Below are 14,157 nucleotides of genomic sequence, written 5' to 3'. Positions count from 1 at the left end.
AATAAAAGTCCTTGACCACAAAACACATTAAACATAGGGGAAATTGTGACAGCCATAACCGCGAGTCTCGGCACTATTAATGAAACTCAACCAGGCCTCGCTTCCTTTATTTTTTGGGAATTATTTAAAAGAGGAATACTGTGACATGTACGTCCCGGAAGAAGCCTCAAGAATACCACATTATACGTTATACTACTGATTTTCGGAATAACTCCCTTTTTATTTGGACTTTGTGTTTTGGAACTTTGCAGATATTTTTCATGCTCAAACAGCAACATTACACACTAAAGAAAGTTGAAAATGTAATAATAATAATAATAACAATAGGATAATAGGTCCTCTTAAAAAAGTTCTCTTTCTTTTAAAAAATCTTCTGAAGTTATACGATAGCTTTTTGTGGGTAAAATTCTAAATAATCTAAACTTTTCTTAACTTTTCCTTAAAGATTTTCATACAATTGTCTTTGTTTCTCACCCATATGACTTCGGAAGACTTTGAATACTGTGCACAAGTTGTAGTAACGACCATTTTTATGATTTTTTTCAAAAATCCTTTTTTTTTTTTTCTTGTAGAGATTGGCAGTCTCTGATAACTACAAGCATTATCTTGTTTTGTGTTCTATGCAAAGACTGCAGATATAGAAAGACGGTTCACTCCTATTACTCATGAATAGGAGAAACCGCAACGCACAAAATGGCGGAATACATCCCCTTCTAAAAAAAAAGAAAAGAAAAAAAAAGTAATTGCATCACTGCAGCTGCCGTTAAGCTCCGATTCCCATAGAATCCTGAGGATATTTACGCTATTTGAGCATAAGAAACAACATTTATGTGACAGTTCATGTCAGATTTTGTTGCCGAATTGAAATATGTTGCTTAATTGTGAGTTCGGCAAGTGGAGATTTCAGGATTCCATTCAAATAGATAGGATTTGGTCTTGGATGCCCGAAATAGCTGCCTGGAGGCGTTGCGTTGAACAGGCTTTCCTTGAAAGGGACTTTGGTTCTATAGAAGAAAGAAAATAATATAGGTCTGGAACAACACGAGGGTGAGTGGGTGAAATGGTAACATTTCCAAGCTATTCAACATTAATTGCTCTTATGAAACAGTGATACAACTCACTGCTCTTTACACTCCCTCACCGCTCCGTTCCTTTGTTGAAATTGTTCTTTTAGTTCTTTATCTCGACAACTGAACTCTTCTGTCCCTGAGCTCTCCTCGTGTGCCTTCAGACATGTTTGAAGCTGGTCACGGTCCTCGGCTGTGAGTCAGGCACCGGCTGCTGCCTCAGATGGTTCGAGTTGCTCCCTCTGGCGCTCCTCAACAATCCCAAGATGCCGAGCCTTGTTGTTAGCCGTGTCCTGGTGGTAGGCTGCAGGAGGGCTATGATTCATTCTCACAAACAATAATGCAGCTTTCAGCCATGCCGATGAGTAAATCTGAGAGATGAGCATCTAGAGAGAGTAGTTTGTGAGGGAAAAAGAGTGGGTGGTTGTGTATTGATTAAGTCTAATGTGGAGACAGCGCACAGGTCCACCTGACTGCCGGGAGAGAGAAATGCCTGACTAATTGACTGAGACAATGCAAATTATTTGTGGCTGTTTGGGAACATCAAGATTGATGGCTTCTTTGCTTGTGGATTTAATCGACTTGCTTTTACTGTTCTCTTCTGACATAATAGAGAGAGAGAGAGAGAGAGAGACTCTTAACTCATAGAGGGAAGAAAGTGAAAAAAAAGTGGAATGAATAAAGTGGTAATTAAAGACTAAATAAATAAAAAAAATCCGTTCAGAGACAGACAATCAAGGTTAATGTAAAACAAAGATCAATGTAAAATAATAATAAAATATGAACATAGATTAACTTGTACATAAAACACTGGGTTAAAATCAAAGGCTTAGTAAATATAGGACAGAACACACGTTGGGTTAATTCTACTCAGCAAATTGGGTTGTTTATTTAACCCAGCATAATGGGTTGGTTTAACCTAGCATACTGGGTTGATTCATTTTTACTATAGTACTAGTTTTTTTTTTTTTTTTTTTTTTTTTTTTTTTTACTTCATACATGAATTAATGTTTATGGATAAACTTAAATCCTCTCAATTTAAAAAAAAAAAAAAAAAAAAAAAAAAAAAAAAAAAAAACAATACTCCACACAACCACTGGCTTGCATGATAACTCTGTATAACTTTATTTTTTTATCATATTTCGCAGTATAGCATATTTTATATAGTTTTCAATACATATTGCATACATTTAAGCTCGCTTAACAAATATTAGAAGTACAAATTAAACATTTAGAAGTAATTAAAGTGTAATCGACCAGTCTCTGTTGTCCCGTTTCCACCGTAACGGCACTGGATCTCGTGCCGACACTTATCCTGTTTAGCGGGGAGCTTCTAACTCCAGACCGCCGCCCTGCGTTTCACTCGCAGCCGACTGACTCCATAACCTGTCCATAAACAATCAGTGTACAGTTCTGAGAACATATTTGAACTTTCTAAGTATTTCTATTCTATATCTTTTTTTAATAAAATCATAAAATGTTATGCAAGGCATCAGGCGTTTTAATCACGTGAAAAGACCAACGCAACACTCGTTTAGGTGACTCACATCGAGCCCCTGTATGTTCCTTTGCATATATACAGTGCTATGCATAAGTTTAGACACCCATGCTAAAGTTGACTAAAAAGAGGAATAAAAAATCATCTTTTGGAAATTGAACTTAATGCCTTAATTAAAAAAAATAGGAAAAACCCAACCTTTAAGGACACCAATTTTCTTTGTGAATGAATAATGTATCGTAAATAAATAAATGTTCTTCCTTAAAATACAGGGTGCATAAGTTTGGACACCCCTATGTTAAATTCCCATAGAGGCAGGCAGATTTTTATTTTTAAAGGCCAGTTACTTCATGGATCCAGGATACTATGCATCCTGATAAAGTTCCCTTGGCCTCTGGAATTAAAATAGCCCCACATCATCACATAGCCTTCACCATACCTAGAGATTGGCATGGTTTTATTTTAGTTAGCCTAATAGCTGGTTTGATTTGCATTGAGAGATGATTTTATGGAAAGTACTCCATGCCAATCTCTAGGTATGGTGAAGGCTGTGTGATGATGTGGGGCTATTTTAATTCCAAAGGCCAAGGGAACTTTATCAGGATGCATAGTATCCTGGATCCATGAAGTAACTGGCCTTTAAAAATAAAAATCTGCCTGCCTCTATGGGAATTTAACATAGGGGTGTCCAAACTTATGCACCCTGTATTTTAAGGAAGAACATTTATTTATTTACGATACATTATTCATTCTCAAAGAAAATTGGTGTCCTTAAAGGTTGGATTTTTCCTAATTTTTTTAATTAAGGCATGAAGTTCAATTTCCAAAAGATGATTTTTTTATTAATCTTTTTAGTCAACTTTAGCATGGGTGTCTAAACGTATGCATATCACTGTATATATGAGTGTATAGCTGTATGTTGATATATTTAGAATATATTTTAGACGAAAATTTAATTTACCTACCACTTAGATTTTTTGTATTGTTTTGGTTACATAGCATTTTGATGCTTTAATACATTTATTTATTTTGTTTGTTTGTGAAAATGTTTCCTTAAAGAATCAATGAATTATTGACTTGATAAGGACCATTAACCATTATATTCCTTAATGATTCCCACCCCGTTGAAGCACAAGTACCACAGATCTGACAAAGCTGTATTTTTAAAAACAATTTAGATTCTCAGTTTTTAGGAGTTTGATCCTTTGCCGTTAATAGCATTGAGCATGCAGGATATTTTGATGTAAAATTTTATACACTCTACTCCGACATAACTTTATGTGTGACATTTTGTTTTAATCACATCACATAAGTGCAATATTTCCCTTCTGCTGCATTATACAGTAAGACAATAAAGAGAGCGATATTGTTGCATAATCATATTTCACTGGTGTAGATCGTAACCCCAGCGGAATAAGATTTACATTCATGAATATCGTCAGTGGAGGTCACAGCAGCGTTTGTTTACGAATAGGTCCAACATTTTTAAATATGAGGGAAAAAATACGTACAAATTGGCTCAATATCAATAATAAAATGTCTAGTGCATGTGATGTTTCTGAGAGAATAGTGTTCTTTGATATGAGAAACAAATAAAAAAGAAAGAATAGTCATCTCTCTCCATCTCTCTGTTAGTTCTTATCAGTCTCTTTGTAGTGATAGTGATCTAGTCAGCCCCAAGACACTTTTTAATGTCACCCAGCTCTCTTTTAATCCTGCGTTCTTTCTTTCCCTCTGATCTGTGTGCAGTTTGGGGAGTTGTACTGTATGTGTGTGTTCTGAACTGTTCATATGCAGCTTTTGTGTATCTCCTCTCTGATTTTTTGTGTATCTCCTCACTGATCTTTGTGTATGTGCGTTGTGGCATGTGTGTGGTTTCTCAAAGCTCTTGACAGCCCATTTACAAACCCGAACTTCAGTCAGATAAGATCTTTAATACCAGGTGTCTTCTCTCTCCCATGACATCTCCCCACAGGCCACCGCAACGCAGCGTGCCTCTGAATTATTAATAACTAGGAGATGCCAGGCGGCCTTGATCAGCCCTCTAATAATGTTGATTTTCCAAAAAGTTTTACCACCAATGCGATTATTGAGATGATTAATGTGACAACCACTTGGTGGGAGACGTCATATTAGTTCGAGGAGAACTAACACCGGGGTCTTCTTCTCCCGCTCTATCACCATCTGATCTGAGAGAAGAGTTTGAAGGAAGCTATAATTCCAAAGGATCGAAGACATGACGTTTCTGGTAAATTAGCAGTGAGATCCAACACACACAAACACGTTTCGGTGGACTGACCGTGAACATCTCATTATTGGCACTATGGGTACCAATGGTGGAAGCGTTTGAAAGCAGGCGTCTATCAGTGGATCCCTAAAATATCCACTGATAGACGGATCCGCTGATAGACGCCTGCTTTCAAACGCTCCCGTGTGTATCTGTGTAAGAGCTCGTGAAGACAACGAGTACGAGCTCTAGTACGTAAGAATGAGCCTATGATTGAATCTGGAAATAAAGAAAAATAACTGAGGAAAATGAGAAATGGTTCTCAGATGCCATGTACGTAATTTACAGCAAAACATCTAGCATTAATTCGATCTCAAACAGATTCATTAAAAGAAGTTATTACTCCACCACATGCGTGACATCATTAACCAACGTAGTAAAATTACCAATTTGCGACAGTACGGTTTCGGGAAACAGTCGTGATTAGCTACTTGATTTCTTCCACGATGCATCGTACTATGATAGTGAAGCACCGAGTTACGCTGTTGTACGGGAAATGCACCCGAGAGCCGAGACTGCCTGGTTCAGTCGATCTTGGAGCGATTGCTTTTGTGCAGATCCTAGTGTGATTGTCGTGTTCATACATGCCTAAATTAACCGAACTAAGGGAGAAAACACACCAGGTTCCGGAACAAATGCTCCAACTGATCCAGGTTTGAAAATGCCCTAAAAGATTAATTTAGTATAAACAGTTCTGCATTTGGTTTACACATTCATTTTACATTGATGCATTTGGCAGATGCTTTTATCCTATGTGACTTACATTGCATTTCAACGTACACATTTACATTCTTATCAGTTCTTGCTTTCCCTGGGAATCGAACCCATGACCTTGGTGTTGCAAGTGCCAACGCTCTACTGTTTGAGCTATAGGAAGGTGGCTTGTTTAAAGGGGGGGTGAATCACTCAGTTTCAATCTCATGTTAATCTTGAGTACCTATAGAGTAGTATTGCATCCTTCATATCTCCAAAAAGTCTTTAGTTTTATTATATTTATAAAAGAAAGATAGGCTGTACCGAGTCTTTCCGGAAAAAAACGAGCGGCTGGAGGCGTGCCGTGTGGGCGGAGCTAAAGCTGTGCTTAAGTGCCGATAGCTAACAATACACAGACATTTGAAGCAGTTTTACTCACCGCCTGCGGTTTCAACGCACGACCGTGAACCTTTATCGTTGGGACTGCTCCATCCTTAAGCATTCGACCAGGGTTCACCAATCTTGGTCCTGGAGGGCCGGTGTCCCTGCAGAGTTTAGCTCCAACCAGCTCCAACACACCTGTTTGAAAGTTTCTAGTATGCCTAGTGAGACCTTGATTAGCTGGTTCAGGTGTGTTTAATTGGGGTTGGAGCTAAACTCTGCAGGACAGCGGCCCTCCAGGACCGAGATTGGTGAACCCTGCATTAGACGATCTGCAAATCCGGCGTCGAACTGCGCCTTGTTTATAAAACAATCATCGTCGAAATGCAGGGAACAAACAAGAACACTTGCACAACTCCGTTGATGCTCTGGAAAAACAAACTCCATCCACTGGTCCCTTAACGCTGGGTTCTTTGGGAATCTGTGCAGGGTTGTCTTGCCCTGGCAACCAAAAACCCACTTCTTTGGTGACATTGACTTCCCTAAAGCCGAGCACAGCGCTTTGATGGCCGTACTGCTTTCGCTCTCTCGCTCTGGTCTACGGGTGCGCGCGCGCCCTTCCGGGAGAAGTGCCCTTAGGACCCGTATAAGGGAATTCCGCCCCATCTGACGTCACACAGGCCCATACTCGAAAAAAAACGTTCCGAAACTTGTGACAAACCGGAAGGATTATTTTTGCCACAGAAATACTCCTTCAAACATACAATTTATTTTTTGAAACTTTGTCCATGTATAGCATGGAAATCCAACTCTTTAACAGTGTAAAAAACTCAGTATGCATGAAATAGCATTCTGGATTGCCCCCCCCCCCCCCCCCCCCTTTAATGAACATAATTTCCATTCATCTTTGTGGTCTGTTCTGTGTAAGTCAGGGATGATTATAAATGGTCTGGTGGGTGTGGAGAGGAGCCATGGAAGCACCCCAAGAGTGAACCGCAAATTTATCGTAATTATCTGTAAAATTTGGGAGCCGTGTTTCTGGAGACACAACATCTGAGCAGATGGCTGAGGGGGCTCAGATAATGTATTACAGAGAGACAGGGGAGGCATGGGAAGGAGCCGAGAGAATCTGGGCTGATTTCATGGGAAGAAAAGAGTGAGTGAGAGAGATTTCAGTTGTAGAGGTAGTCTTGAGCAGGCAGTGCAACATCTGTATGGTGGCGTAGTGTGTGGTGATGACTCCTAACATATTTCATCTCCACACACGGCTCTACACGCTTTACAAATCTACTCTTCCTCGATCCCAGGAGACCAAACCCCGACAAGAAACATCTGTAGGTAAGAGCTCCAGCTATGTGCTAAGCTGTAATAGACTTACAGTTGTATTATAAATGTAAGAGTTGGTTGTGTGTCATGAATGAACGATTTCTACCTGCGCACATCCAATAAATGCCTTTTAAGTGAATTCTCAGTGCTGCACTTTTGGTGAAAGTAAAATGTGAATGTGTTGGTACTTGTAAGAGTGCAATGCTACATAGCTAACTTTGCAAACAGCAGGTGCCCAGGTTTAAACTTAGGTCGAAAGAAAAATAAGGCATGATTTGGAATTGGAAAAGAGCTGTTCAGTTGTGTAGTCAGTTTATAGGCCAGCATAACCTGAATGGATAACTCACCTTCAGTTTTCTCAGAAATTTACAATGGGTTGGAAGCAAGTAAACGTACATATTTGTGTGGGTTATAGCCTTTATGTAGCAAATTGCTCGCAATTTACTGTACAAAGCAGCTTTAAAACTCATCTTTGAGACATAATTTATGTTTGTTTAATTTCACATAGATGTGTCATTTATGTTGTAGAACCTTTTGGAAATTCCATAGAGAACCTATGGCTTTAAAATGCTTTTCAAACCGCACGCTCTATTGGCGGGAAAACTACACTGGCGCCAGCGCACATTAGCAATGTAGCACAGCGTGGCAACTTTTTATGAAGTTTGGAGTTGTTAAACACATTGTCTTGAAGCCAGAGCTATTCTGACAGCTTTATCAATATTCCCTCTCATCAGAGCATTCAGCTGGCAAACACCCACCGAAGGGCAACACTGAGATGCCTGACCGGCTCATTAAAAAGTTTGGAGGGTGCGGCCAACCAGTGAAGTCAGGGAAGGGAGGGTGGCCCGCTGCCGCTCCGGAGGAATCTGACCTCTAGGGATGTGAGAGATCAGCTCACTATGAAAAGAAAAAAAAAAAAACATGAACCTGACAGTGGCCTCACGTATTTACAGCCTGTCAGAGAGCTGATGAGGGGAAGGATGGGGGTTTATCATCCTCATCACAACATAGGGGAACAATAATAATTAAATGAGAGCGAATAAGGAGAATTCTAATGAAAGAGAGGGAACACATGTAGAATGTAGTTAGCAGTAGTGGTTGGGAGTAACTGATTAATAGCAGCAACGCTAAACACGTTGTTCAGTTGCATGTAAATGGTTCAGCTATTTCAATATATTGTAACTTTTCCAGCAACAAGAAATATGCCTAATTTTATTTATTATATATATTTTTGTTAATACAAAATGTAGTTACTTTGGTGTATTTAAGTTTAATCCCGTCACCCAAATCGATTCTTATGGAGGCCCCATAAGGAAAGAAATCATACTTTGGTCATAACAAGTCGAAATTACGACATTTATGTGTTGCATGGTCATAATCATGAGATAAAAAGCCATAATTATGACAGAAAATGTAGAAAATATGACATGCTAAGTCATAATCATGACATAAAAAGTCCTATTGAGCTTGTAAGGCAGTAATTTTGTCTCATAATGATTTTTCATCTCATATTTTTTTTTTACTAATCCTTTTATAATTCTGACTCATAAGTCTCATAAGTCATAACTGACTTCAATTTACTTTTTATCTCATAATGTTGGCATGCTATGTCTTTTATGTCATAATTATGATTTTTTTTTTTTTTTGGACAGAAATGGGCTTCAATAGATTCCTATTGATTTTGTGCCAAATAAATACTGCTCTGATTATACATTTATATGCTTTAGCATATAGCAACTATCCGCACACTAAAACCATCTCTAATATCGCAACATTCGTCAACAACACGTTTACTGTTAGACTCCAAAATAAAACACTTTGTACCATTGCATTGCGTTGTTTAGAGACAGTTTACTTGCATATGGATGTATGCACAATTTGTACAAAGAACTGTTACATCCTGTAGCATGCAGCTATTTTTAATTGCAAGAATGTGTCGTATAAACACCCCGTGGAAACGTTTCTGATTATGAATCATCGTAATTTTACAGGGCTACAGACCATTGACTAATTGACTTTCAAAATATGTCAATTAGTATTTTGCATATCCGTAGTCTGGCTGAGAGTTTGTTGTTGTGTAGGTATTACTGAGGCCTGTGGATTGTGGGTAAAATTGTGGGGGTTGAGTGGGCGGTAAGAGAAGGTGGAGGGCAGTGCCTGTTTGCTGAGCGCTCCTAATGCAAAACAATAAAGCAAAAGCAAACAAGATAAAGAAAATTGAATTTTATAGCGGCTGTGAGGGGAAAATGTGTGTGTGTGTGGGGGGAGCCCTTAGACTCGGCACCGCAGCTCTGAGGTACATTACCGAACAAGCCGCAATCATGATGCAGATCTATGTGGCTATTATTCTGTTTTCATAGCCTGAAAGGCTAACGGGGGTTATGTGGCGTCTCCAGTTCCAGCCCTTCAGGAATATCTAGGATCTCTATAGCACAGAACATTTCAGCGAGCTTTGTGAGTTAATGGCAAGCTCTCGGTATCTCTCTTTCTTCCTCCAGCTCCCGTTTTCAGGATAAATGTTAAACAGATGGGCAATGACAGGACATGTTTAATGATGCTTTAACACCGCGGAAAGAAACTTGCTCCACCAGGAGAAGAAACACACACAGGGAGACGTTCCTCATCGTTCAGAACGTCAGAAGACAGCATCATCTATCAGGCATACAGCAGGCGTTATCACTCACGGCTCACCCGTTCTCACCTGAGTCACTTTGAGAAGTCAGGAGGACAAGTAAACAACTTGTTACTGTTCTAAGTACCAAACCTCGAAAGACTGACACATTTCTGTTCCAATACATCTGCTATGACATAGTCGTGCACAGAATAAGTCTTAAAAGATGAAGCGTGTCGTTTCTGCACCTCTAACGGCATAATGCTGTTGTTGAAAGTACGTATTGGCAAAAACCCATGTATTAAACTTTACAGTAAAAAAAACAGTAAAAACTTTGGATTGTTACAAAAGAGTTGCATTTCAAATAATAATCTTTTTTTTTTTTTTTTACTTTTTTTTTTTATTTGCCAAATAACATGAAACTATAACTACTTCACCGTTAGTCCAATTGACTTGAAATATTGGTATGCCGTGTCTTTGTCCGAGCTTCCATGATTGTCTGTGCGTACATTGACGTAGTAAAATATATTTTTACGCATGTGCTTAAAGGCCTTAAACCGCTTGAATCTTGATAATTGCTGCTCACAGCTATATATATATATATATAATTGAAATTATTTAAACAGAGGCATTTAAAAAAAAAAAAAAGGGCACAGTTTAATAAAAAAAAAGTTGAATGAAGCAATTTTGTGTTTAGTTTACTCCCCCCTGCTGTACCAAACCCATGCCAAACCGCCATGGTTGCGTGCCGTTAGTTACACCCATACTTATTACCATATTTAAATCCATTCCATAGTCTGGAGAATGTCTCCCGTGATCAATGCAGAAATTGCACAGGTTCCATGTGGGCGTATATGTGACCAGTCTGCAATAAGCTGCATTAATACTCCGTGTGCATAATAAAGCGATGACGGTTTGAGTAAATAGAATGAGGCACAATTGTCATCTGCTACCAAGATGTCTCACATCTGGCATGTGATGGTCAGAATCATGTCTCTTGTTTATGGTGTGAGCTTTGTTTGGATAGATTTTCCCGAATATGTCAAATGAAAAGCTGTTTTCCTGATTCTGTTTTCTCAATGCTGTTTTTCATCCATGTTTCAAATTAATGAGCGCACTGCATTAAAGCCTGTGTCGGTGACATAGATAATTATAGTGTGTTTCTGAAGCGACAATAAGACCAGTTGTCATGCTAGGTTAAATAGAGTTCACAAGGGGGATTGGAAACAATGACAGGGTCATTTGTGGACTTTTTGTTTATTTATTAACTGTATGTCAATATTTTCTCATTTATATATTTACTCTCTCATTGAGATCTTGCAAAGCATCTTAAAGGGATAGTTCACCCAAAAATCAAAATTCTGTCATCATTTTCTCACCCTCAAGTTCTTCTAAACCTATATGACTTTCTTAGATCTGTTGAACAAAAAAGAAAATATTTTGAAAAAATGTGGCTAACCAAACAGTTGCTGGTCCCCATTGACTTCCACCGTTTTTGTTACCAACATTTTTCAGAATATCTTATTTTCTGTTCAACAGAACTAAGAGAACTAATATTTCAAAATGATCCTATAATAAATAACCCAAACCTCAATTTTGGTCTCTGGATATGGCTCAAGTTCCTTCCACAATGGATTTTGTTTTTTGGCCCGATTTATCACTCGCCAGGAAAGAAAAATAATAGCTCACCTCCCCTCAACAAGTTGCACAATTTGAGATCCTATCATTCATGTCTCTAGCACAAATGGTGTAGGACGAATTACTCACCAAAGCTTAAAACTTATACTCTAAATTAGTGGTTTGTTCAGATCCTTTATTTTTGACCAATAACAATAGTGATGCTTGCCTTAGCAAAGACCTCTATATACACAATTTATCAGCAACATTTATCTAGATTATTAAATCCACACCTTCTCTACTGACATTACTGACAATAATGAAGCTTTGGAATGGTTTTACCACTTCTACCACGTCGGCTCACACCTGTCCTTTTCTACACCATACACAATCCACATGTCCCTCCTGAGATGAAGAGCGCAAGAGGCAATAATCTTCCCAACTCATTAACTCCCAAATTAATTGATAAGTAAGCGGGGCTGGTAGGCATGTAGGTGTCTTATTAAAGTTCTTCAAAGCCTGAGAGATGTGCTTAGGCACTAACTTTGATCAGTAATTGCAGAGTACTTTTGCACAATTAATTGATTACTCTTGGGAGTGCAGGTTTCGCAAGTTCTCCGTAGTTTGAGTTCTTCTATTTTCCTTTCAGCTAGGGAACCTTACATTGGAACTTAACAGCATAACAATCGTGATTGCCTGTTCTTCTTTGTGTCCTTTTTCTTAGTTCAAATCTGGACTTGGCTTCCTCGTTTGCACTCAACCGTTATGGAAATGATGAATGAATGTTGGATTGGCAATTAATAAAATCAGAGTGCATCAGGAATTGGTTGCTTTGCCAAAGGGCCTCTGGTTCCTAACAAAGAATAAGTAAAAACCAAAAGTCAACCTCAATTTCTATAATTTATTGTCACTCTAATTTAAATTAGCATCAAATCCAATGAGAAACCTAAATGGTTCACCTAAAATTAATTTCCTCAGTCATTTATTCCAAACCTGCATGGCTTTAATTTTTGGTGAAACACAGAAGATATTTAGCATAAGGTTTATGCTGCTTATTTTGAAATAAACAGTAAACAATAGACAGGGACCATGCAGGGACTTTCCAGTTCCAAATATCAACATAAAAATAGTTCATATGACTTCTGAAACCATAAATAACTGTGTGAGAAACTAATTGAACCTTAAATGGTTATTCATTGAAAATCTTCTAGTCAAGTTAAGTCAAGACATCTTTATTTATATAGCGCTTTATACAATACAGATTGTTTCAAAGCAGCTTTAAAGTGATAGAAAAATTATGCATTTTGGCTGTTGATCAGCTTAAGTCAGTTCAGTGTTGATTCAGTTCCGTTTTAAAGATCATCAATTATTAAATTAGTTTATTTCACCTGTAAAGCAGTTCTGCAAAAACATTGCAGACATTGTCCAGCTCAGTTCAGGTCTCATACAACAGCGTCAGTACAGTCAGATCAATAATATTGTTGAATATCAAGTGTCCCCAATTAAGCAAGCCAGAGGCGACAGTGGCAAGGAACCCAAACTCCATCAGGTGACAGAATGGAGACACCAGGTTCAGTCTGTGGGTCAGTTCTCCTCTGGCCAACGTGATGTGATTATGATTCAGGCTGCATCACAAGTCAGAATTCATATTGGGATCGTTAGCATTCAAATATTCACCCAGTTCCTTTAACTTGAAGTTCAGATTCATCACTCCAGTATGGAGACGAAGCTGGACATATAGGGTCTGTGTGGAGGACCTGTCTGGTTCTCGTGGTCTTTGCTGAGGATCTGTGCCGATGGCTGTCGTGGCGATAAGGCCTGGAGGATTGTCTAGACACGGTTTCTGCTGACATTCAGGGCTGTGTTGTGGTCGTGCCTAGGTGCAGGTCCACCATCTGATCTGGAAACGGACCAGATCCAGCTGACTACGGTGACCTCAGGATAAGGATGAGACAGACTAAAATTAGTGTAGATGCCATTCTTCTTACGACGTAACAAGCACATTATTGGAAGTGTTGCTGGTTCCAGTTGACCTAATTTATGCAGCCTAACAATCATTTAACTTATTTGAAAAATAGAAATTGAAAGAAAGACTGTTCCAGAGATTGGGAGCTAAATAGGAAAAAGATCTACTACCTGCAGTTGATTTTGATATTCTGGGCATTATCAACTGGCCAGAATTTTGAGATCGTAATATGGTCATACTTCTTGGTTCTAGTTAGAACTCTAGAGCTGCTGCACTTTGGAACAGCTGGAGTTTGTTTATTAAGCATGCAGGGAAACCAACCAGTAGAGCATTACAATAATCTAGCCTTTTGGTCATGAACGCATGAACTAACGTTTTTGCATTCTTCATTGAAGACATATGTCATAATTTAAATATATTTTTAAGATGGACAAAATGTGGTTTTACATATGCTAGAAATGTGGCTTTCAAATGAAAGATTATATCAAAGAGAACACCCAGGTTCCTAACGGACAACAAAGACTTGAGAAAGGAGCCATCAAGTGTTAGATGGTATTTAGGGTATGATGTGTGGAGGTTTTTGGTCCAGTAATTATTATAAGGAATTATTATCCAGGAAATTACTAGTCATCCAATTTTTTATATCAACTATGCATTACATTAATTTTGTGGATTGGTATGTTTCATCAGGTCATGAAAAAATATAGAGCT

General features: G+C 38.5%; 1 protein-coding gene across 9 annotated transcripts in view; it reads left to right on the top strand.

Moving 5' to 3' along the window:
* fhit (fragile histidine triad diadenosine triphosphatase) overlaps positions 1-14,157 on the top strand; it is a 338,996-nt gene that overhangs the window by 169,886 nt on the left and 154,953 nt on the right. For 2 of the 9 annotated variants that reach the window (XM_079857661.1, XM_079857653.1), the window contains exon 1: positions 7,068-7,264. The exons of the other annotated variants lie outside the window; for them this stretch is intronic. In XM_079857661.1, coding sequence (XP_079713787.1) covers positions 7,162-7,264 — 103 coding nt within the window. In that variant the 5' untranslated portion in view covers positions 7,068-7,161. Of the gene's footprint in view, positions 1-7,067; positions 7,265-14,157 lie in introns of those variants that run through there. 9 annotated transcript variants of the gene reach the window in all.

Source organism: Squalius cephalus, assembly GCF_949319135.1.
Source record: "Squalius cephalus genome assembly, chromosome: 22".
In the NCBI taxonomy this organism is placed as follows: Eukaryota; Metazoa; Chordata; class Actinopteri; order Cypriniformes; family Leuciscidae; genus Squalius; species Squalius cephalus.
This window is presented reverse-complemented; position numbering and strand designations above follow the sequence as displayed.